The following is a 24,288-nucleotide window of genomic DNA, read 5'->3' on the forward strand; positions in this document are numbered from 1 at the left end:
GAATCAGTGCCTTTTAGCTTCAACGTCATGATTTAAATGCAGCAAACGCTTGCTTTGTTTCTTGCTGCCACTACAACTGATGTTGAAAAGCATCATGAAAAGATGACTCTCCAGACACAGCTACTCACAGTAGTAAGTGTGCAGTATTTGGAGAGTGCTCTTGCTGTAAAGCTGGAAAGTGTAAAATGGGAGATGGGGATACAGTGCATGAAGAGAATACAAACCAGGCTTTCTATACCTGCATAACATTCAGATGTAACTTTTGTTAAGACCAAAGTGACGGCGATTGATGGGAAACCAGCTGGGGATCAATATCTGCCAAACTACTTGTCCATCAGTAGCTGGTACTCGCCCAGCAAGTGTCACATCCAGCTCCAGGCCCCAGACAAACCTTTCCAGGTATGTTGGCTTCATATTTCATCATGGCAATAACTGCATTTCTTGGCGTAAAGTACTTTGTCAAGTGTTTCTAGCCATTGCTGTTTCTGAGGTCCGGGACTGTTACTGTTTCCACTACAAAGGTTGAAGTAGCTGCAATTCAGCCACCAAATATTTGTTCCATGTGGGCTGCACAGGGTTCTGAGCAAAGTGCTTTTGATGCTTTGTGCAGCATCTCACCCTCCGTTGTGCTGTGGGAGCAGGGGCAGACGGTGGACATAGGCACTGACAACATCGGAGATTTCAGATTGGAATGTGTGTTCTGTGCACCTCTAATAACAGTCACGTAGGAATTACTTGGTGAAAATTACTTTAATCCAAGTCAACAAATGCTAAAGATTGGAAGTGATGTTAGTGGGAGTGGCTTAATGACTAAAGATCCAAATTAGGGCTATGTAGTCTCACTAGAACTTCAGTTTAAATCTCAGCTGGATCTGTTTGGTCTTCCAGTTATTGAACTGTGAACATAGTTATCTCATCTTCTCTTGTAGTTTTTGTAGAAGCCTCTCTAAAAATGTGCTCCTTCCATATCAAAGCCGTCACAACCTCTCTCTTAAAGGAGAGATCTGACGTAACCGGGATTCCTGTTGCATGTCGCTTTGCTGAGAGCTGTTCAGGGTTTATTCTCTACCCAAGAGGAAACTCTGAGGGTCTGCATGTTGCTTTGTGGAAAAAAGATATGTGGCTCTTGGCAATATCCACCCCTAGATCGCCATGGTCAGCAGGGCTGTCAGGCTGCTTTCTGACTCTTTGTAGCCAAATAAGAGAATTTTTTTTATCGTTGCATTTCATGGAAGTTTAATGGCTAATTAATCTTTTACAAGTTTCCTGAGGTATGGAAAGGGGATTATACACTGCTAATCTGAACACATTGTTCTTATTATAACCTGATTAGAACTAATTCTTGTGTGGGAAAGTTAGGAATTGGATGACCAGCTGATGTGGGAACTGTTTGCCTGCTTTGCCAACTCTTACTGGGTGTTCCAATTAGCTACATTCATTTTTTAATGAATTGTTTCATCGTTTGCACTGGGGAATTCTTAATACTTCAAATATTTAATGTCACGAGGCACTTCTTGGACTCCGTGGCATTTTCGCTGTATTTAACCTTTAGCAGCTCCTTGTATTCAAGTCTTTGCTGATTTGGTTTGTACCATGTGTACATTCTGGAAAGATAACACTGTTAGTGCCCAAGAAAGAGGGTTTTCAGAGGATTTTGTTGGGATTTAACGCTGCTGTTCAGTCTGCAGAAGGTCCGTGACTCAGCCAGACTGCCCCAGTCCCTGTCCTGATGCCTGTCCCGTTGGGACTGGGGAGTTGATCCCCTGGGTATTCGATACTGAGCAAGTACCTCTGGGTACGGGACCTCAGGACGTCAGTGTGCTGCTCTGAAACCTATTTCAGGCATCGGATGACTTTACCCAGAAAAAACCCGCTCTCTTCTCATTCATTTGTGTGTCCGAGAGCTCCTCGAGTGCCAGAGTTGCAAATTAGTATCACGACTTGTGTAATTTGAAAGCATTTTCCCTCAGATCTATTCCCAGTAGTTTCGTGCCACATTGGTTATGTTTGAATTAATATTTGCCATATGAAAGTAATCACCATGTATAATCTCAATTGAACTGCAAAGACTACCAAACACACATCTCTTCCTGCTCTTAACCCATCTCTTTCTTTTTGGGCTGGGCTACTGAATGGGTGTCTAAAATTCAACCAATTCTGACAGCTGCTCTGTGCCAAAAGGCTTAACTTTCAGGATTCCAGAGATTCCTTCATTGTTTTCATTAATGCACACAGCCCCCCGGCCCATTCTCCTGGTAGACTTGCAGGGAGTGCAGAGCTGAACGCAGGCCCCTTTGGCCTGTGGAGAAAACCCATGGAAACAGCGCTATTGGAATGTACATTTCTGAGAAGGAGGGGACCCAGCTCTTGTGGACCGAAACCCACACAGATCTCCGTGCTTTATCGATAAAAAGCATGCGTTGTAACAGACCAGATCTCTTGCTTTTCTGCCCCTGGGTGCAGGTAGGAGAGGAGGCTTGGATTGCAGTGAAGTCCACCTGTCCTTGCAACTTCACTCTGCATTATGAAGTGGCATCGCGAGGCAACATCGTTCTTTCAGGCCTGCAGCCCAGTAACGTCACCCAGCAGAGGAGCAAAAGAGCCGCCTTTCCCTTGGAGAAGAACATGGATATCACACACTTCCCAGGAACAGGTAGCCAGCATCAGAAATGCACACTTCCCCCTAGTTTTTTTGGAAAAACAACCCTCCCACAAACCTAAGTATCCTTTGGCTTGAAGCTGATGCTTCTTAAAGGGCATAGAATAGTTTTCTGCAAGAAAAACAGTGATATCCATTGCACACATAATTAATATATATAAAAAAAATTCCAAGAGAGATAACTGTTGGAGAGTTTTCTCTAGTCTTCCTGTATTCTCTCTCTTTGCTAAGAAAACTCTAGTTTTCCTTAATGTGCTTGGCTTGGGATCAGCTGAGTGACCCCCCAGGGGTATGGGAGGCCTCCCAGCCTTCATCAACTCTAGAGTGATGCCCTACTGATGCAAGCCCAGCTACAACCCCATCCCATAAGCTGCATAATCCTTTTTCAGACCCATTTATACTTTTCTTAGCAGTGTTCTGCATCAATAAATACCTTTTTTTTTGTTTATTTTAAATGGCTTGATGACTGAATTGTATCTTTCTTTTTTTAGCACCTCCCAGCACCCCTGCAGCAGAGGTTGAAGTCTGCATGACGTTCCTGCGGTTCTCCGTGGGTCCCAGCATGGCTCCCTTGGGCCGTCTGCTGGTGTATTATGTCAGGGAGAACGGCGAGGGCGTCACGGACAGCCTGCAGTTCACCGTCAAGTCCTCCTTTGAAAACCAGGTACTGGCAACGGAGCTGCTGGAGAGGAGGGAGCAGCGTCTTGTTGCTCTTCGTCTGCTGCTGATGAGTTGGGATAATGGGATTTTATGTTAAACTCCTAGGTTGCGGTGGCTCTCTCAGCAAATGAGACCAGACCTGGTGACATTGTGAACATCAGGGTCAGAGCTGCAAAATCGAGCTGTGTCTGCGTTGCCACGGTGGATAAGAGCGTCTACCTGCTGAAGACAGGTTTTCAACTGACAGCCAGTCAGGTAAAAGGACATTTAAAGCACTGAGATCTTTCTCTCAGTCCTGCTGTCTGCACATTCCCTTCAGTAAGCAGCCTTCATCCCCAAGGACAACAGTCTCTCCCCTTTCCCCCCAGGTTTTTCAAGAGCTTGCAGAATACGATGTATCTGATGCTTTTGGAGCTCCAAAGGAAGAAGGGCACTTCTGGTGGCCAGGCATGTCCTCGCGTAGACGCCGTAGATCTTCTGTCTTTCCCTGGCACTGGGACATCACCAAGGATGCTCGCTTCGCGTTTACAGTAGGAAGAATCAAACCTCGCTTCTCTATGGAGTGTCTTTTTTACTTTGATGTTTGCAGGATGATTTTCAGCTCTGTAGGCAAATCGTTTTTTCATGTGGGAGCTGTTTCACATTAACAGTCATTTTTATACGAACTTCTAAAAGTCCTCAAGTTTCAATTGAAATGTACCCCATAAATGGTGGGGTAGGGTTGGGGGATTATATTCAGAAAAGTTTTTGTTGGTACATGTTTAATATTTTTTTCCCTTGCTCTCCTTTTTGTGGTCGTCGCGTTTGACGTCCAGGAAACTGGCTTGGTGGTAATGACCGACATAGTCAGCTTGAACCACAGGCAGAACGGCGGCATGTACACGGATGAGGCCGTCCCAGCCTTCCAGCCGCACACGGGGACGCTGGTGGCATCAATGCATTCGAAACTAGCGCCAAGGTAACGTTGTTGTTGTAATGCATGTTGTCTGTTATACTCTTAGCACTTTTTTCTGTATTCTCAGCTGTTTCCCACCTCCACGCCCCAGGAAATTGCTGAGTTTAGACAAGGTGGTGTTGGGGAAACTCTTCTGTTGTCTTCATAAATATAACAAAAAATATAACTGACGCTACTTCGTTAAATTTAAATCATTTCTGGAAAATTAATATTGCCCAAAAGGATCATTTCAAACTATTTGCCTGTCTCAGTTTCCTGTGATTCTTATTCATGTCCCAGACTGATGTGTGTGTGCACGATGGGATCATGTGGAAAGACTATGTAATTAGTGTCATAAACGATCACAGAATCCCAGAGTGTCAGGGGTTGGAGGGCCCTGGAAAGCTCATCCAGTGCAATCCCCCCGGAGCAGGAACACCCAGCTGAGGTTCCACAGGAAGGGGTCCAGGCGGGTTTGAATGTCTGCAGAGAAGGAGACTCCACAACCCCCCTGGGCAGCCTGGGCCAGGCTCTGCCACCCTCACCATGAACAAGTTTCTTCTCAAATTTAATGGAACCTCTTGTGTTCCAGTTTGAACCCATTACCCCTTGTCCTGTCACTGGTTGTCACCCAGAAGAGCCTGGCTCCATCCTCCTGACACTGCCCCTTTCCATATTGATCCCCAGGAATGAGTCCCCCCTCAGTCTCCTCTTCTCCAGCTCCAGAGCCCCAGCTCCCTCAGCCTTTCCTCACACGGGAGATGCTCCGCTCCCTTCAGCATCTTTGTTGCCATGCGCTGGACTCTCTCCAGCCGTTCCCTGTTTAACCACGCGGGTCTCCTGGCTCCCTTACTTGATTTCCTACGTGTGGGATGCTCTGATCTTGTGCCCGCTAGAAACAGCCCCTGAACACCAACCAACCATCTTGGGCCCCCTTACCTTCGAGCAGCCTTGCCCATGGGATTTCCCCCAGCAATTGCCTGAAAAGGCCAAAGTTTGCCCTGCTGAAGTCCAGGGCTGCAATTCTGCTTGCTGTCCTGCTCCTACCACACGAGATCCTGAACTCCATTTTTTTATAATCCTATGCTAGCTAGAGTCTGGGCTGGTCATGTGAGCTGCATTCAGGTGAGAACATTTCTTTATCAGTTACCATTAAAACCATCATATTAAAGGGATTCATTGACTTATTTCTTGTTCTAGCAGAGCAGAGAAGAGAAAAAGAACCTTCTTTCCCGAGACCTGGATCTGGCACTGCCTCAACGTCAGGTATCGATGGGGAGTTCCCGTAATTATATCTGGGGGGTCGTGTTCTCTTCAGCTGCAGAAAACAAAGCTCTTTAAAACCTCTGACACGAGCATGTCCCACAAACCGTAATTTACTGTCTAATAAATCAGGATTTCCCCCGGTACAACTGGAACTGAAAAACTGAATAACCAGGTAACTCATCTCTCCCAGGAACCGCCCGTCTAGGACAATTTGAAACAATTTTTAAAGGCTTCTCCAGGTTTGCAAGTAAACTTCATTCTCAATAAGTGATCATAAATTAAATTTGACAGGAACTTGCAGCAAGTGTATTCAAATCTGTTCAATTGAGCGTGAAATGTGCTTTGTAGAAATACACAAAGGATTCCAGAAGTGCCCGTTTGGGCCTCAGCAAGCTGGGGCGGTTAATTGTAAGCGGGAGAGTTTGGAATAAAACGCTGCAGATTGCATTTTCTCCACTTCGTTTCATTAGAAACGACTGAGCTGAGCGTTCCTTCATTTCCACTCTCTTGAACAGGAAGAATTTGATTATCTTTTTCTTCTACCATTTATAATTACAATATACAATATAATTATAATATACAAGCCTCAAGAAAACCCAAAAGAAACAAAAAAAAAAGAAACAAAAGCCCAATGTCAACTTCCCAAACCAATTCGAAAAATTCCTCGAGCCTGGCCGGAGGGTCTAATGGCTGCAAATGTGTGTGTACTTTGGCCTCCTGCCCAGAAGAGTAAGTGCCCTCATGTGTGAAAATAATGTTAATGCTGCTTATGGGCTGAAATCCCAGTGGAAAGAACATCAGCTGCAACAAATTGTCCGGTTAAGCAGGCGGGAATGCTGCCAGCGGTGGAGCTGGGACGCCTCTGCTCTCTGCGCGGGGCTGAGCTTTAGCGCAGGTGCCAGCCACCGAGCTCCAGGCGGGATGAACACCTAAACAGTCAGAAACTAATGGACTTAAAAGAAGTTAAAATAAGTTGGTGCTGTCAGGCCAGGTGCATTTCCCAGGCTCTGCACTCTGCAGTTTGAGCTGGGGAACCATGTTTCCTGGGCAGGGTGCTTGCAGACTGCCCGACCCCAGTATGCCTGCTCAAAGGCAGAGGGGTTTCCAGTTTCTTATTGAACTACTTATTTTAATCCTTTTCCTGCTGTAATAGAGACACACAGACCAGTACCTGACACGTGAACAGCTTAGGCTCATTGGAAACTGCAAACAGTTGAATTAAACATACTTCCTTGGTGCCTAAAATGTGAATAACCTTCAGCTGAGAAGCAGTGAAAGCGCGGTTCTTCATTTGCTCCTGGATTTGAATCAAGCGCGTTGCAGCGTTGAAAGACAGCGTGTTATGCTATAGAGTCCCAGAGCTTGTTCTGAAGACCTTGCTTTCTCATTTTCCATGCCAACTGAGGTGCACGTTGCTCTCAGCAGATTCCAGAGCTAGCAGCACGTGTATCAGGCTCTGGGAATAAATAAGAACTGGAGAGAAAACAACCTTAGGGTGTACTCATAACTGCACCAATCATCCTGCCAGGTGAGCCATGAAACAGCTTTTGTTCTTGCTTTAGAGGAAATGTTTGCTGTTCCAGGCAAGGCCAAAGCTGCTTTGCAGGAGGGAAATAGCAAAGTCTACGGAACAAAATTGAATTTCTGTTATTATAAAGCATGGAAGAGGATACCAGGCTTATGATAGAGTGTCATGGTATGCACAGTAAAGCTAAATACTCAGAATAGGAATTTGATTTTTAATGATTACTTTCAATCGTCATTGGAAGAAAACGCTGGGTTTGGAAATTTTCTGAGTCAGGCATTCCAAAAACCGACCGAGCAAAATGGTTCTGAGTCAAAGGATTCGGCCCTGGACAAGCAGCTGCTGAACGTGGTGGCTGGAAAGTTTCTCCTTGGCCCTTATGTTCAAGCAGAGCCTGCAATGTCTACAAGGGCAAAGGCTTCCAACAAAAACGACTTTTTTGAGATGCTTGCCTGTAGGAAAAGTGACTCTGTAACCAAGGTGCAAATGCTTGTAAAGCTTTTAATCCACTAAGAATGCGTATGTTCCGTTTCATGGATTGGTCAATCTGACCATCCAACCCCTGTTGCTCCCGGCTCTCTTTGGCAGTGATCTATCGGGAGAGGCGCAGCTGCGCGTGGAGGTGCCGGACTCCATCACGACCTGGATAACCGAGGCCGTGGCTCTGTCTGAAGAGAAGGGCTTGGGCATCGCCACGCGGACAGAGCTGAAGACGTTTAAACCCTTCTTCATCGATTTCACCCTGCCGTACCACGTCATCCGTGGGGAGCAGACCAAAATCCCACTGACCGTCTACAATTACTTAGCCGTCTGTGTGGAGGTACTGACCCTCTTTGTTCCTGTTGCTGAGTCACTAAATTCTCTTTTAGCATTAAAATCTCCGAAGTTATGTACAAGTTATAGTAAATAAGGTATAGGGTTAAGGTAAGGTATAAATAAATAAGGTAAGGGTGGCAGAGCCTGGCCCAGGCTGCCCAGGGAGGTTGTGGAGTCTCCTTCTCTGCAGACATTCAAACCCGCCTGGACCCCTTCCTGTGGAACCTCAGCTGGGTGTTCCTGCTCCATGGGGGATTGCACTGGATGAGCTTTCCAGGGCCCTCCAACCCCTGACATTCTGGGATCCTGTGATCTGTCCAGCTCCAGTAGTTTGATTCTGAACTACTGAGCCTTGCTGAGCTGAAAGCAGCACTCTCAGTTAAATATATTAACTCAAAGGTTTGAAGGGTGAATCTTCTGTGCATGCCAAGATTTTCTGAAGCATTTTGTGGGTTTCAGATTCTTCACTTAGGCGGGTTGGTTTTGCAGGTGACATTTCCAATAAATGGCTTTCAAACATTTTCACAGGTCCACGTGAATATTTCTGTTCCAAAAGGCATAAAGTTTGTTGGGCACCCTGGGAAGCAGCATCTGACAAGGAAGAAGTGCGTTGCCCCCGGGGAAGCGAAACCCACCTCTGTCGTTCTGTCCTTCAATGAGCTTGGCCTGAGCAACATCACTGGTAGGGCAGAAATACAACCATCTTCATTTGTTTCTTAGAAGCAGATTCTATAGCTGAACAGTCTGTATGAACAAATTTTGCAAGATTCCCTGGTCATCAGTTTTCCTGTTACATGGTCCTGTAAGGTTTGGATCTGTTACAGCTACAAAGACTTAAAGATTAGACTTATTTAGGAGAATAACAACAAATTCTTTACACCTTTCAAGCAAATAATCACAGTAAAAACTGTGCAGCACTGGAAACTACGTAAGAGTTTCCCTGTTGCCCCGTGGCTGTGCAAATATCGTCCTCTTTTAGATGTGACTGTTCAAATACAGAATAAAGGTGATAGAAGAGAGCTGTCATTGCAAAACACTTGATGTATTGTTAATCAACTGTTTAATTAATTTAGATCTTCACTTAAGCTCCTGCAGATCTTCCTCTCTCAAAGTCTCTGCTGCTTTTCCCTTCTGTTTCTTAGCAAAAGCTTTTGCTTATGGTGGAGCTGGCTGTTGCCAGGAAGGGCTGCAGACCCCCAAGAGCGGCAAGCACTCGGAGGACAGTTCCGCGGACAAGAGGACCCCGGTGGCCGTGGATTATGTTCGCAGTAGTGTTATTATTGAGGTAAGAAAATACGCATTTGTAATAATTCAGAAAAAATAAAGGGAGGGCAAATCCCACAAGTAAAACTGAACGGCTGTGTCTGCTAATCCAAGTGCTGTGTTTTTATGTGTGGATTTCTGTCTTTATACAGCCAGAGGGACTGGCCAGAGAATACACCTATAGCGTGTTCTTCTGCCCGAATGGTGAGTTCATGATTTGAATGAGCCATTAAGTTTGTTTGATTTAGTTATAAATAGAAACATGTGGAAAAAAAACCTTAACGAGTCTTTGTTTCCATTTGTCCGTGATTGATGAGTTATGGCGGGCAGGAGGAACTTTGAATAAAGAGACTTTCTGACCTGGCTGGCTAATTATGAATTTGCTGTAACTGCCCAAGTGATTTCTGGAAATAGCAATTAAATTCCTTTACTTTCTGAAACAGTTTAAGTATTCAGCACTGTGGACAGAAACTGTGACTGTACTTCATTTTCAGCTGATGTTTTAAAATTCAGCTGGAATCAATGTCTGTTCTGCCTGAGATTTGGAAGGCTCAAAGCTGGCTGCTCCAGCTAAACAGGGATGCTTTTGACCGCTAGATCAGAACTGAAAAATCACAGACTTCGTAAGAAATCCCGCCGAGCAGTTTGAATTGAAGGATCTTCTATATTGCAGGGCGTATAAATAGAAGATGGGAAGAAACATCCCCATATACCTTTATAGTTTAAGAGAAGCTGGTAAAAAGAACGTGTACTTGGGAAAGTCTGTTTAGGTTTTAGTAGGTAGCTATAGGTTATTTTTGAAGTATGTGAGCTAAGCTCTAACTCTTACAACATTCCGTTCTTTTTCTGACTAGAGAAAATACACATTTCTACACCTAACAAATACGAGTACCAATACATGCAGAAACCTGCCCAGATGACGCACTTCGACATCGCTGTGAAAGCGCACAACGATGCTCACCTGGCCTTGTCCTCCGGGCCGCACGACGTGGCGGAGATGGCCGAGATTGTTATTGGTGGCCATCAAAACACGAAAACCTGGATTTCCATCAGCAAAATGGGTGAGCCGGTGGTGAGCAGGGACACGGCCGGCATCCTCTCCTGGGATGAATTCCGCAGCTTCTGGATCAGCTGGAAAAATGGAATTATCCAGGTAGTGAATTTATCTTTGTAATGGCCTGGAAGTCTTGTGCTTTCGTAAAGAGTTTGAGCACAGAAACAGCACCTTGTGGAAGACTAGAGCTTCATTCCTAGTGCTTTTTCTCTCTTAAGTCTCAATGAGGCTGTGTTAATCAGGACATGTCTGCTTGCCACATCATGTTCTCAGAACCTCAAGCTTTGATGTTTTAGTGCTCAGTGTGCTGAAAGCCTTGCAGGTCAAGCCTGTGGAATTCTCCTGCAACTTCCTTGGGTCGCTTTGTGGGTGGGAAAGAGAAAGATCCTGGGACATCTGCAGTGTTCTCTGGTGCACACGAGTTCCCAGGTCCAAGGACACAGGACAGACTGATTTCGTATGTGTGCGTTCTTGGAACTGCATGTTTTTTTGTCCCTTTCAGGTTGGCCATGGTACTCGGGTGCTAAATGAGTCTATTATTGTGGAGTGGACAGTCCCCAAACAGCTTGAGGTGAAGTACATTGGCTTTTCCACAGGCTGGGGGTCAATGGGAGAGTTTAAAATTTGGAGAAAAGAAGAGACTGATGAAAATCACAATGAAGCATTTACTCTTGGAGTTCCCCACAACATAATTCCAGGATCAGAAAGAGCTACGGCTTCAATAATAGGTATCAATTATGAGGAGGTATCAATAGGTACCACTTATCAAATATGGAGAGATTCTCCAGCTGTTGCTTGCCTCTGAGCAGTGTTTGAGTAATGCAGACCAGAGAAGGCAGTCTCAGGCACTTACAAAGTGTATGCTGCTTAATTCTGGGAGAATAATTAATATGGCTTTTGTCATCTGCTTAAACCCTGTTTGAGTTGACAGTGACTTAAAGCTGATACCGTCCGAGGGCTTTGCAGAGCCTCTGTCTGCTAGAATTCATAGCATGCATTTCATAATCATCCTAATCACAAATGGTCTAAACTAGTGATCTAAATGGGGGAGTCATGGACAATCAGACTCTGAAATGTGACATTTCCTTATTGCAGCAAGAGCTAAAGGGCTAAAACTTAAAATTCAAAGGACTTCCAGCTTACGGTACGGGTGATTCAAGCTGACTGTGTAACTAGTAGAAATTAATGTAGTCAGGTGAGTTTTAATCATAAGACATCAAAGTAAGTAAAGTGTAATTCCTTGATACTGAACATGTCGCTTCTTTTCCAAACAGGAGATGTGATGGGTCCTACATTGAACAACTTGGACAATCTCTTGCGATTACCATTTGGATGTGGGGAGCAGAACATGATCCATTTTGCTCCTAATGTGTTTGTCCTGAAATATCTGCAGAAAACCAAACAACTCAGTCATGAGGTGGAGAGTGAAGCCACCGATTACCTTGTTCAAGGTAACCTATGACACTTACAAGCCTTTTCTCCTATAAATTGTAAGTTAAAAGAGAGTTTTACTAGTATCACATTGTCCTTTCTAATCAAGAGTATCTCAAGTGAGGAGGATTCGTTGTTTCTTGTAGGGTAATCTCAACGATAACAGATTTTGACAGCAAGATGTTTTCCCCTGATATATAGCCTGTAATTCCCATAAATAACTCCTTGTTTACGTGCTTATTGATTTATATTTCCCTATCTCCCTAAACAGCTCAAAGCAATCTATCTTTTTATGCATGGTTTTTCTCAGAATTTGTTTGAGAAGAGCCACGTGCAAAATAGTTTATGCAGTTTTCAGGACGAATAAGGATTTGGAGATCATTAAAAACAAGAATGACCCGACAGGACAAAGCTGCCTTGTGTGTGAGTCAGACAATAGCCATGTCATGAAATCAGAGGTGACAGGGTGAGGTGGTTCTCCTCTGAAAATATAAACAGAAAATGTAATATGTGATATATTTCTTGTATTCAACAGCAAAAGCCCAGTGCTGCTTCCTCTGCCTGGCTGCAGTCGTTTCACTTGTTATTTTTTGTGCTTGCTGATCTCCTGTCAGCAGGGCACCCACCTGGTTCATCAGCGGCCTGCATTGCCTCTGCTCTTAGTTTTATCTGCCACGGATTGGAAAAAGCTCTTCCTGTTGTCCTTGACCCCTCTCGCCAGGCTGAATTCTAAGGAGGCCTCAGCTTTCCCAGTTGCCCCCATACACCCTCTGACAACAGCCTGATGTTCTCCCCAAGTGGCCAGCCCCCTCTCATTTATGTCAGAAGTGGTCTGAACAGGTGATGATAATGATACCTTCTAATTATATGATCTCCAATACTCAATACATTGTAGTTGCTCTCTCATGTAAAGAGCAACTCCACCACCAGGCCTGGCTGGCCTGTCTCTCCTGACCAGGACACAGCCACCCATGAGCACATTCCAGTCGTGTGCTGTCCCACCATGTCTCTGGAATTGCCACCAGGTCATCATCTCCTGCCCTAACACAGGTTTCTGGCTCCTCCTGCTTATTCCCCATGCTGTGCATTGGTGTGCAGGCATTTCAGAGAGCGAGCTGAGCACACCCATTTCACCCCAGGGGCATGGGGGGGCCTCCCAGCCTTCAGCACCTCTAGAGTGCTGCCCCACTGATGCAAGCCCAGCTACACCAGGTGAACAGGTGCAAACTAGAAAGGTGAACTTCTCCACTGAGTCCCAGCATCTAGAGGAGCATTTAGAAGATACCAGAAGAGCAAGTGAGACATAGAGTCTGTGCCACTATCAACCTAGCAACCAAAAAGAATAGATGTAAGAGCAATACTGGATCTTTTCAGAGTGGTATCACAATCTTGATGTTTCTGCTGGCCCAAATGCAGCAGCTGTAGGCTTGCAGATGTTTGCATGAGTGCATTTCTGAATAAGCTGCAGCACACGGACACAGAGCTGGCTCTGTCACTCACAGCAAAATAAGCTGTTGCCTCGGGCAGCAGAATCCCTTGTGCCAGTGCCAGATGGGCTGAGTCTTCATTCACTTGAAGTCCTTGGTTTGCTCTGTGTGAGGATTTTGGACTCCCTCGATTCTTTTGTGACTTCCAGGCTACCAGCGCCAGCTGACCTACAAGAGACAAGATGGTTCGTACAGCGCGTTTGGCGAGAGGGACTCCTCGGGGAGTATGTGGTGAGTTGCTATTTAAAACAGAGTTAGAAAATCCAGTGTTTGCTAAATGGGAAAAATACACAATTGGCAAGGAAAGAAGAGTAATTTTCCAGCTTCCATCGCAGTATTGCACGCAGTGGAGAATAGAAATAATCCTCACTGACTATAGACTTACTGTTGAGTGTTCATACCAGGTGTACTATCATCATTTTAAGACTTGGGGGCAGTTAGACAGTCACATCTACTCATATGTTCAGGCTTTGGGCACAGGAACTATAGTTAAGGATCATTTTTGATCTACTTGGAATTAGGGTATCAATGTGTGGGGCATTTAAGCACCTCATTCCTCTGGAGAATGGAGGTTCACCCGAAGCTTGCAAAGGGAAATGTGCTTTCTCTAGAAATGGCAGTGGCTTCTCCTGAGATGGTGGGGGAAAAAGAACTACGAACAAACCAGAGCAACAAAACACCACCAAAACCCCAGTGGATTTTGCCGAAGTGCTTTATATGCCCTCTCGGATGAAGCGGAATGGTATGGATTTATGCCCTGGGAATTGAAGGGCAGGATGTTTCAGAGCTGAAGGACGACGAGAACCAGAAATGATGAAACGAGAAATCAGCTCATCTCGGTGATGTCCCCCTTAGGAAACCGTGGCCTTTAAGGTTGCACGTTACACCACATGAGCGTGTTAGTTGACTATAATGTCTCAGATGTAATAGTAGATTCTTATCTTCATTCATTTGCTCGTGCTGTCATTTGGCCTCTCCATCTGCTCTGTGTTTAGCTTTAAAGCGATGTTATTCCGTGAACTCATCGTGAGGGGAAGTGCCACTTCCCGATGCTGCTGCCTCACTGTGTCTGAGATCGTCAACTTTTATCTCAGATTTGGCATCTCCCAGTCCCTCGATGTAAAATATGGTGACACAGAATTACTTAACGCTTGACAAATCCCTTGCCAGGCGCAGGCTTTCTACCCTCCCATTCCTGCGAGGCCCGTAAACGGGATGATTCCATCTCCCAGAGCTGGCCAGAGTTCACTCTCGCTGCGTGTCAGAGCTTTAGAATTCTAAAAACACTTCTGTTGGTTTTTAAGTCTTAATTCTGTATAAAACCCAGCGCAGCCTCACACTTCGGCAATGGCTCTGCGTGTCTGTTTTCTTTCTTTAGTTAAGACAGTACCAGAACTGGAAAATCTGCTTCGCCCTTTTATTAACAAATAATTCCATACTTATAAGGATAACGATTCTTAGTTTAAAAGCTTTAATAATTTTGGTAGCAGATGAACACGTATAAAAGGGAATTGAACTGCAGAGTGTGTCATAACTAAGTTGAATGTATCTTCCAGTTATACTTTTCAATTTAATTTGTTGATGCTTAATGCAGAAGTCTGGACAGCCTTCAGGTGCTGTTATATACCATTAATTTTCAAAATATTCAGCATTTCCCCAACAAGATTTTTGAAATTTGTGCTTTCTAAGAATGTTTCTTTTCCCCTTATGCATTATTCCGAGTTGGTTTTCTCAGTAAAGAGGATACATTTGTATTTCCAGGCTAACAGCTTTTGTCCTCAAGTCCTTTGCGCAGTCTCGTGGGTTTATTTTCATTGACCCGAAGGAGCTAACAGCTGCCAAAGACTGGATCATCCAGCATCAGAAAGACGATGGTTCTTTTCCTGCCATGGGCAGGATACTGAATAAGGACATTCAGGTAACGTTGCAGAAGTGTTCTCATCAAAGCAGTTTCAATTATGCCTGATAAGAATGTTGCACTTGAAAGGCCGGAACCAGGAGAATTTCAGTTAAAAGTCTATCAGAGCGTACAGTGTTAGGTCTGGTTCCTGAATTTTGTACCCCTTATGTGCAAAGGAAGATCAATTCGGAGCTGCCCCAGCTGGTATTACAGTTAGGCTTTCTTACCCACTGGCCTTTCCTCCAGTTCTCATCCAGTGCTTTGTGTTCGTTGCCCTCCAGGGTGGAATCCACGGCAAGATCTCCCTGACAGCTTATGTGGTTGCATCTCTTCTGGAAACAGGTGTGACTTCTGAGGTAACAAAAACTCAGTTAAAATAGCTCTTGTGTTCTGCATATTCTAAGAATTCTTTTAAAAAAGCCAGCTGCCATTCGCTGACGGTGCCTTTGGCGAGCTGTGCTCCTGCAGCGCGCTGGACTGATGGCTCTGCAGAAACAGGTTTCTCGTCTTTGTGATGAGACAGAAAAAAATATAGCTGCATATGAGTGTGAAATTACCCTGTGTGATTTTGGAGACAGGAAAGAAAAATCGCTTCTAGGCCAACTGGTATTTTAGAGATTCCTCCTTCAACAGCCGGGGTAAGGAATGGTGGGGGGCGAGTAGGTCTGTGCAGGTAGAGCTGGGGGACGACAACAGGAGGAGCAGTGGATGCTGCAGCACGTCTTGGTGATCTGTACTCAGACACAAGGAGGGCGTTTATGGAGACTTTGAACCAGCCAGTGCAGGAGCGGTGTCTGTTGAGAAACGCTGTGATAACCTCAGCGCTTGGGAGGGCATTGCTGTAGAGCTTGAGGAGCGAGACCACGCTGCTGCCGCAAGCAGATCCCCCTGGCCCCGGCTCTTGGAGTGGAAGGCCCTTAACCTTATTTTAAAAAATAACAACACTAGCAGATCCTGCAGTGCTCACAAAGAAACTTTCTGCCTGTCTTCGAGCACGTCCCCTCGGAGAAGTGATGTGGTGATGCTCTCTCTGGGCTGCCCTGTGTCAAGACAGCCCTAGCGGTTTTATTTGCTGGAAGTGCAGTTTATGTGGATCTAATGCTTTTCCTAGAGGAGATTTGCAAGTGTTACTAATGATCTTAGCTAGGAAATGAGGAAGGGGAAGGTTAGTGCCACAGGGAAATCAAAGGAAACCAAATTACATCAAGTCCAATTAAATTGTTTCTATAAATTATCAGAGCCACGTTCCTGCATGGTGAGGTCATTGAGGGAGTTAATAAAACATGTTTGTTGGCTGCAGGGACCCCTGGGAACCTTGGCCTTTATTATCCTCTGGCGTCTGCTAGACGCTCCGGAGTGTCAGGAGCACAATCGAACACACAGTGGAGAACTCGCTTCTGCTCTGCTCATCTGCTGCCTTGCAGGGGCAGGACTTGTTTTCAGCTTTAGGGGGGAATAAATGTGTCTCAGTGTTAGCCTAGACCTTTCTTACTATGCTATTTGCTCCTTGAATTTGTGATGCATGGCTTTTCTTAGGGAAAGCGTTAGTGTCGTTCTGCAGACAGCAAAATGCATCTTTCCTAGATGTTTTTTTTTAATGGACACAACTTAATGAGAAATAAAGTGATTCTCACTTTGGAGACACAGAGGCTGGTAACATGTCTGGGCTCTTTCCCCTAAATATAGGAAGAAAGAACAGCTGTTGACAAAGCAAAACACTTCTTAGAGTCCAACTTGTATTCAGCAGAAGACCCCTACACTACCGCCTTGGTGGCGTACGCCCTGACACTGCTGCACAGTCCCGCTGCTGCCGTGGCGCTGCGGAAAATGAACAGCATGGCCATTACACGAGGTACGTCCCGTGCTCTGGACCCAGCCTGGCAAGTCCCTGCACTGGCACAAGGAAACAGCCCTCGCATCTCGAATGATCTGTTTGGGTTACTGGCGAGCACAGAGCCTGTGAGATGAGGTCTTTATAGCACAATCTGATTTTGCAAGGCAAGAATTTTCTTGATTCTCTGTGGAGAGGGCCGAGCATCTTAGTTCCACGTGCACAGCTGGTGCTGAAGGAAGGCAAGTGAAACCCTGGCTCTGCGATGACTTTCCTGTCAATACGACAGTTTGCCTTGGAAAACATCCCATTCCCTGATGGCATATTTTAATCCAAAACGCAAGAATTACCTAATTTGTCACATTGTAATTGCAAAGGGAGCCTCTTGCCCATGGGACGCTTGTCTAAATGGAGGGACAGTGCAGTTCAGGGCCTGAATCTGTTCTTGGCATCAGTACAACAGCAGAATGTGATTATTCCCATATCCAGAGGCTCAGCTGCAGTTCTGCTGTGATATCACCCGTATCCCACTGTCCTCTTTCTAGATGGCTTTACACACTGGAGCCTGACGGGAACTCTCGTTACCGACGAAGACACCTTCATGGGATTTAATGACGGTCTCGCTCAATCAGGTACCTGTACTGAAAGACAGAGATAAGGGAGGGGGCTGCAGCAGCAGGCTGCTGACTGCATGTGTTCCAGTGCTTATGTAGGAAGCACAGATATTTTTGGAAGATGATGCATCTTGGGTGCAGACATCTTTTAAATTCTTTTTTCTCTTCCTGCATTTACTTCTCTCTTAACTTTCTTTTTTTCAGTTAATGAATCTTCATAGAACGTATCACTAGACCTGCCCAGATTCTCACTTCTAGGTGGCATTTTGATTTCTTAGTTCTTTTTCTCCCCCCTCTTTCAGTTGTTTCTGCAGAAGTGGAAATGACATCCTATGCCCTTTTGACGTACACACTCCTGGGAGACGTGGCCTCCGCGCTCCCCGTGGTGAAATGGCTTTCACAGCAGAGGAACGCGCTGGGAGGATTCTCATCGACTCAGGTGGGCTGCCCCCAGACCAGGAGCTTCAGAGCACCATCACCTGTAGAAATCAATCGATTCAGGAATGGTCGAGGCGGAGTTTCTATCTAGAGTCTAGACAGAAACTGTGTCCTGATAAGAAGAAAAGCTCTGTACTGCTTTCTTCTCAGACCGATAACTTGAAAGGAACCTAGACTTAGTCCTTATAGATGCCTTTGACAGCAGAAGTGAACAAAACCGATTTTTCTTCTGCTATCTGGATTAATAAGGAAGATTCTGCTACTGGAAGCTGGTGACTACGGCACAAGTTTACAAATCTCCCCCTCTTCTGATCCTTAGGACACATGTGTAGCCCTGCAGGCTCTGGCTGAGTACGCTATCCTGTCTTACGTTGGAGGAGTCAACCTCACCATTTCCTTGGCTTCTACTAATCTGGACTACCAGGAAACCTTTGAGCTTAACAAGATGAATAAAAAAGTCCTCCAGACTGCAGTGGTAGGTGGTTTTGTGTTTATGCAACCAGATTTTTGAGGCGATCCATCTGAGCTGGGTTCTCAATGACAGCTCAGGTGGGTTCAGTAATGGTAAAAGCACAAGTTAAACGCTGAGATCTTGGGACTTTCTGGGGTTTTATGGCTGGATTCTGATGTGGAGGAGGCAGCGCTCCAACTTAAAGGCATTTTTCTCTGTAACTAATACCTGATGCTTATTTTGTGCTGCTGTTTGTTTCTATCATTATAAATGCAGGTGGCTAAAAAGAGTAAACCGTACTCTCTTCATTTCCGCAGTCTCCTTTATAACATTTTGTACAGAATAAAGCTAAAATCATATTCGTTTCCATTCTGAGTGCCATGTCTTGTCCGTGTCTTAACTGTGGATTCTCCCCAGATCCCCAGTATCCCAACGGGGCTGTTTGTGAGTGCCAAAGGTGAAGGCTGCTGCCTGATGCAGGTAAGGTTGCCATGGGCTGGAGAAAGGGTCTGAGCAGGTGATCTCTGAACTCCCAGTCTGTTTGCTGCTTTTTAAGCCCAGTTTGCTATGAGTGACACTTTGAATTTTTCTCAAAGTAATTTTATAAGGTGGTGTTTCTTTAATTTGTAGAAGTCAGTGTGATTGTCCTGGGGCGAATCTGCCCTGGCAGAGCTTTCCCCGTATGTAACTGTGCCGCAAAGCCCCTGGTGCCTCTGTGCCTGCCGTTACCTCTTTCTGAAGGGATCTGCTGTTCATGTTGGCCTTTGGAGAACACTTGTAGATGTTATAAAATGCTGGGGTCTAATAAATTACACTGATTTGTTTCATTTTTTCCCCTCCTTTCTGCTGCAGATTGATGTCACTTACAATGTACCTGATCCTATTGCCAAACCAGCTTTCCAGCTCCTGGTTAACCTGAAGGAGCCCAAGTCAGAGCAGCATCTTCAGGCTCCAAATCTCCTGCGGTCTGTCTCTCCAGATGAGAATCACTCTGAAGCCTTGCACAGAGAGAGGGCACGGGGGGATGACGATGACCCAGCGTCAGATCAGGACCATCAGGAATACAAAGTCATACTGGAGACGTGCACGAGGTAGGAAATGCCAGTTTGCGTCATGTCCTGCCTGTTTCCAGACACCGTCTAGTTGCTGATCAGCACATCCATAGCAATATATTCACTGATGCAGGAAAAGTACCTGTAAAATAAGATGCAAATTCTTTCTTGTTGCACTGTCCATATCTCAAATGGTGTAAAACACCTCACGTACAGAATGTCAGCCGCAATCGTGGGTTGCAGGACAGAGTTATTGCGTGGACATTCACGAGCATCATCTGCTGGCATTGGTCATTTTAGTGCTAAGTTTATGTCAAAGGCAGAGAAAGAAGAACAGCATTTACAAAAGAGAAAAGAGGATTTTTGTGAAGCCAGATAGGCTGTGGCTTTTGACAAGTCCTTCCAAGAAGAGTAGACCCTTTTAATTGCTTTTCCTCTGAAGTTTGTTCCAGTTGCTTTCCAGCTTGAGTTGTCCATGTAACCATTTGCTATAATCTCTTGGATCTTTGGATCTCATTCTTTTTCTCTGTTTTCCTCTCCTGGGAAGGTGGCTGCACTCTGGATCTTCCAACATGGCTGTCTTGGAAGTGCCCTTGTTCTCAGGGTTTCGGGCAGATCTTGAGAGCCTGGAGCAGGTGAGACGTTGTCATGAACTGCAAGACACGCTCTTGGACCAGGGCCTGGCTCTAATTGTCAGGGATTCCCTTTGGGGGGAATAAGAAGCAAATGCTGTTGAATGCTGAGAACTGTCCAAAAAGGTGCAATTAAAATTAGGGGGGTGGGAGATTTCATTTGTCAAAAGATGTTGATCTGAAATGAGTAAACAGATGTTCTGAGCGAGATTAACTAATTTACTGAACTTGGCCAAAGGAAGGTTTATTACTGAGCACAGTGCACAGTAATTAAACGAAACCCATTTGCAAATGCTGAAGTGCAAATGTGCTCTACCAGGAGCTGTTTATGGCTTCTTAGTGGGCTGTGTTATCTCCAACATCTGGATCCCATTTCTTTGGAGGCTCCGTGTCTTGGAATTTGTTGCCCTTTTTTTTCCTCTCTTCCCTTTTGGGAGAACATCCCGTTTATTGCAGCCAGAGCGAGGTGGACAGAATGTGCCTCTTGCCCAGCCAGCCCCCTAGGGGAGATAACCAGAGTCCTCAGCTTTCCTTTCTGTTCTGTGGAAGCATTACAGCGTATTCACTGGTGGGTTTTAAGGATTATGTAATTAAAGAGGTGTCAAATTCTTCCATGCTTGAGAACTGGTAAAGAGCTAAAAAGTATTTTGCTTCCAGAAGATCTCTTCGTTAATCACTTTATCTTCGTTAGGCTGGAGGGAGCGCTCAGCAGGGTTGTGCTTTCCCCTGCCGGGATCTCGCGTTCCTGCCGCGGTGGGCGGAGGAGCAGCAAAGTCCAGCGTCGCCCCATCCCTCAGGGCACAGAGAGCAGGTGTGGGGTTTGGTCTTTCCTTCCTCCCCCTGCCCTAATGGGCGAAGGGGCTGGTTCTCTCTGAACCGGGAAGGCTGAGCTCCTGCAGCGCAGAGTTGAGCTAAGTCCTTGCAGATCCCAGAGGGTTGTCGGGTACTCCACGCAGCACACGCTTCTTCAGTCCTTAACATACAAAAAAGCTGCTTCAAACCCCACTGGTTTGAAAGTTCTTTGGGTAAAAGACTCTGTAGTTGGTGCCTCGATTTGGAGAGAGGATTTGGCACTTGGGAGTCAGTGCTGGGCCTTCTACTTCCATAACCAGAACTGAATTACTTCCTTTGGGCAGTAGGAGATGTAGCTAAATTGGGAAGGTTCTTGCATCTTCACAGGGGAAAGTTCCCCTTGAAGAGCTGAACTCCATTTTTCTTATCGCAGAAACCCTTTGCATGTGTAAAAACGTGGGGACAAAGCTCAAGCACATGTATAGGTAGGCAGTGAAGATGTGGATACAACCCTGTGGTTTACTCCTGGCTGTCAAATCACGCTGACAAAAACGAAATTCTTCCGCTGAAGACCTGGTGCCACCTTTGTATTTCGGACACCACCTTCAGCGAAGCCCTGTGCTTCCCACCGCTGCGTTTCCCGTTCCCCTCTCCTGGCGAGAAGGGGCAGGGCTGTAAATCACGTTTCCTCTCTGGCTCTTTGCCCTCCCAGGGGAGCCGCGTCCCCAGCCGGACCCACGTGCAGCGGGGCCGGGTAACGAACGCTGCGCTGCGCGTCCGGGGCAGCCCCCGGCTGCGCAGCCACAAATCCTCCTAATAACGCCGGGTGTCGACAGGGTCGGGAGGTCACCCCGGGCTGCTGTATATCAAACTTCACCAGAAAAATGCAGCTTTAGCTGAGCTGAGCATTTCGCGGTGGCGCCAGCCTCTCCGAGCCCTCATAAAAGGACTGTCTGCAGCCCTCTGCTGCTGAGTAATAACAGCCACCATCAGGCCCCTAAAATTATAAGGACAAATTAAATTGGCCCTTTCCATATTGTGTGGGACTTAAACACATGTTCCTGTGCTTGTTACAGCAATTGCAGGAATCTGCGTGCAGGGTTTTACAACTAGGAGCACCATGCTGAAGAAATTCACAGTTAGAGCTGTTGGTAGCAGGTTTGGGCAAATTTCAGTAGAAATGCTTATTGCTTTACGTCATTCTTACCAATGCATAATGATAATTATGCTTTGTTCTCCTGTCCACGAAGTTTTCATTCTAAGATCTCAGAATTACTTTAAAAATTGTCTGCCGGAGAAGATAAAGGGACAGGACACTTTGGAGAACAGAAGTTACTGCTCTGGCCCTTCCCTCGCTCCCCAAAGTGGGATTAAAGCACAGGAGTCCTCTTCCACACACCATGGTTCTCCCCAGTTCTTGGATTAAACATTTCTCATGTGATAGGTGTGTTCTGAATGCAATTGATCAGAACGGTAACGATTGATTGACTGATGGCCTTTTCCAGCAGAAGAAACCCCTGGGGTTTAGCGTCTGATCCGTTTTCTAAACAGTCTACAACCTTTCTTAATCTCTAATTTCAACCTGTCTCCTATAAAATGAGATGAAACTAAACCTGGTTTTTGTTTGTTGTTTTGTTTTTGTTCTGTTGTGTTTTCTTTTTTTCCCAGTTACTGATGAACAAGCAAATTGGGTTAAAAAGATATGAAGTGGATGGAAGAAAAGTCCTTTTTTATTTTGATGAGGTAAAGTCTTTTTTGTTTCTTTAGTTTCTGTCTCAAAATGGTCTCACCCTCGGGTACAACGAGCATCGCTAAGGGGCTGGAGTGAACATGCAGTGTAACTTGGATCTGAGATCTGATCACTCTCTGTGCCTACACAGTGCTGGGGAACCTCCATTGTCCCCAGGTGTTAACTGAGGGACACACACTCCGCTTACTTCTCTCTCTTCACTTCAAATGCAGCTTTCGCTACAATGAGTCTTTTCCATCATTCCTACAGATTCCCAGCCAGTGCATGACCTGTGTGAAGTTTCAGGCTTTCAGAGAGCACATAGTCGGGAAAACAGCTCCCGTTCCTATCAAAGTGTACGATTACTACGAGCCAGGTAGGTGCCCGTTTACCTCGGCTTTTGCCAGCGCGGGGGCTCTCGGCGCGAGGCTCAGCTGGGATCCCTGCTCTCGCCGACCTGCAGCTTTCGAAGCCACTCGTTTCTACAACGTGAGCGAGAACAGCCCCTTGGCCCGGGAGCTCTGCGACGGGCCCACGTGCAACGAGGTGGAGAGCTCGGCCAGCCAGTGGGTTGGTAAGTTGCACCAATGCCGAGCAGGTTTATTTGGGGTTTTTTTGGAAAAGGGAACCCACAGACAAACTTTCCAGGAGTTCAGAACTCAAAATTATATTCGGAGCAACGCTCTATTTCAGTGTCTGTGTTAGTGGAAGTTTTACAAAGGTTTGTGGGGTAGCAGACCAATGTCACCAAAGCAGCTGTGATTTGCTTCAGAGGCAAAATGTAATAGACAGTTCTGGAAGAACCTGCGCAAGATGAGATGTGTCAATAAACAGAAAGGTAAAGTGTATTTAAAATGCAGTTTCATTTTCTTTCTCTAAGATATCTTGCAATAGATTCCACCATTAACTCTGGGAAGATGGAACAATTTCACGCATCAGTGAAAGGAATAGCTTTCCCCAGAAACTATGCGTTCCTTTCTGTCTTCTGTGTCCTACAAAATGGTTGTTTTATCCTATATCTGTAATCCGTTGCAATGCCGTTCTTTCAGAAAGACAGCTTTATTCCCAGAGCTTTTTATTCTACCAAGTTTGTAAATTCCTGTGCGCAGTCTTAGGGAATTCAGCATGAAAACTTACATCAGAGAACGAGAAGAAAATTGCCGCCCCGTCCTCCCCTTCCCCGTGCTGTGCAAAAACATCACTTTGGATGGCTTTGTTTGCTTTCCAGGCTTTGTTCACTCCGGACCGTGCAATAACATCTTCGGCTGCTTGGAGGACGAGTATTTCGAGCAGTGCCTGTGTTCGCGAGACTGCGGCTACGACGGGGAGCCCGTGTGCGGGTCGGACGGCCAGGTCTACCCCAACCACTGCCAGATGGAGGTGGCATCGTGCAGGAACAACACCAGGATAGAACAGATGCCCATGGCTCAATGCTCTGCCTGTAGGTTTCATTCAGTTCCCTTTTCTGTCACAATCTATTTGCAGAACACTACAAATCCTCATCTAAGCAAATGATAATTACATGCATGGAGTAGGGAAAAGAGAATTCAAAACCTCTTATGTATTATTTTGCTACATGTACTACAGGGGATTGAGTTATAAGAGCAGCTGCTTTTCCCACTCAGATCAGAATAACTGGTTTTCTCTTCTTATGAATATGTTTTACCAATCAGAATGAACTCAGAGAAAATCAGTGATACCGTTTCATCTGAAGTGAATTATCCTAGATAAAAATGACATCCTTTAAATGTAAC

General features: G+C 45.6%; 1 protein-coding gene across 4 annotated transcripts in view; it reads left to right on the forward strand.

Annotated features, from left to right (window-relative positions):
- CPAMD8 (C3 and PZP like alpha-2-macroglobulin domain containing 8) overlaps positions 1 to 24,288 on the forward strand; it is a 41,056-nt gene that overhangs the window by 9,550 nt on the left and 7,218 nt on the right. For 3 of the 4 annotated variants that reach the window (XM_065858359.2, XM_065858358.2, XM_065858356.2), the window contains exons 13-40: positions 271 to 399; positions 2,464 to 2,653; positions 3,151 to 3,323; positions 3,425 to 3,574; positions 3,688 to 3,849; positions 4,135 to 4,277; positions 5,454 to 5,519; positions 7,633 to 7,864; positions 8,389 to 8,542; positions 9,003 to 9,145; positions 9,276 to 9,327; positions 9,978 to 10,276; positions 10,680 to 10,905; positions 11,452 to 11,628; positions 13,245 to 13,326; positions 14,857 to 15,013; positions 15,277 to 15,351; positions 16,682 to 16,847; positions 17,372 to 17,458; positions 17,743 to 17,879; positions 18,198 to 18,353; positions 18,747 to 18,809; positions 19,182 to 19,420; positions 19,929 to 20,016; positions 22,474 to 22,548; positions 22,805 to 22,910; positions 22,998 to 23,108; positions 23,763 to 23,975. In XM_065858359.2, coding sequence (XP_065714431.1) covers positions 271 to 399; positions 2,464 to 2,653; positions 3,151 to 3,323; positions 3,425 to 3,574; positions 3,688 to 3,849; positions 4,135 to 4,277; positions 5,454 to 5,519; positions 7,633 to 7,864; positions 8,389 to 8,542; positions 9,003 to 9,145; positions 9,276 to 9,327; positions 9,978 to 10,276; positions 10,680 to 10,905; positions 11,452 to 11,628; positions 13,245 to 13,326; positions 14,857 to 15,013; positions 15,277 to 15,351; positions 16,682 to 16,847; positions 17,372 to 17,458; positions 17,743 to 17,879; positions 18,198 to 18,353; positions 18,747 to 18,809; positions 19,182 to 19,420; positions 19,929 to 20,016; positions 22,474 to 22,548; positions 22,805 to 22,910; positions 22,998 to 23,108; positions 23,763 to 23,975 — 4,051 coding nt within the window. The remainder of the gene's footprint in view (positions 1 to 270; positions 400 to 2,463; positions 2,654 to 3,150; positions 3,324 to 3,424; positions 3,575 to 3,687; positions 3,850 to 4,134; positions 4,278 to 5,453; positions 5,520 to 7,632; positions 7,865 to 8,388; positions 8,543 to 9,002; positions 9,146 to 9,275; positions 9,328 to 9,977; positions 10,277 to 10,679; positions 10,906 to 11,451; positions 11,629 to 13,244; positions 13,327 to 14,856; positions 15,014 to 15,276; positions 15,352 to 16,681; positions 16,848 to 17,371; positions 17,459 to 17,742; positions 17,880 to 18,197; positions 18,354 to 18,746; positions 18,810 to 19,181; positions 19,421 to 19,928; positions 20,017 to 22,473; positions 22,549 to 22,804; positions 22,911 to 22,997; positions 23,109 to 23,762; positions 23,976 to 24,288) is intronic. The other variant, XM_065858357.2, reaches the window with a different exon arrangement.

The sequence above is a fragment of the Patagioenas fasciata genome, chromosome 27 (assembly GCF_037038585.1).
Source record: "Patagioenas fasciata isolate bPatFas1 chromosome 27, bPatFas1.hap1, whole genome shotgun sequence".
Classification (NCBI taxonomy): Eukaryota; Metazoa; Chordata; class Aves; order Columbiformes; family Columbidae; genus Patagioenas; species Patagioenas fasciata.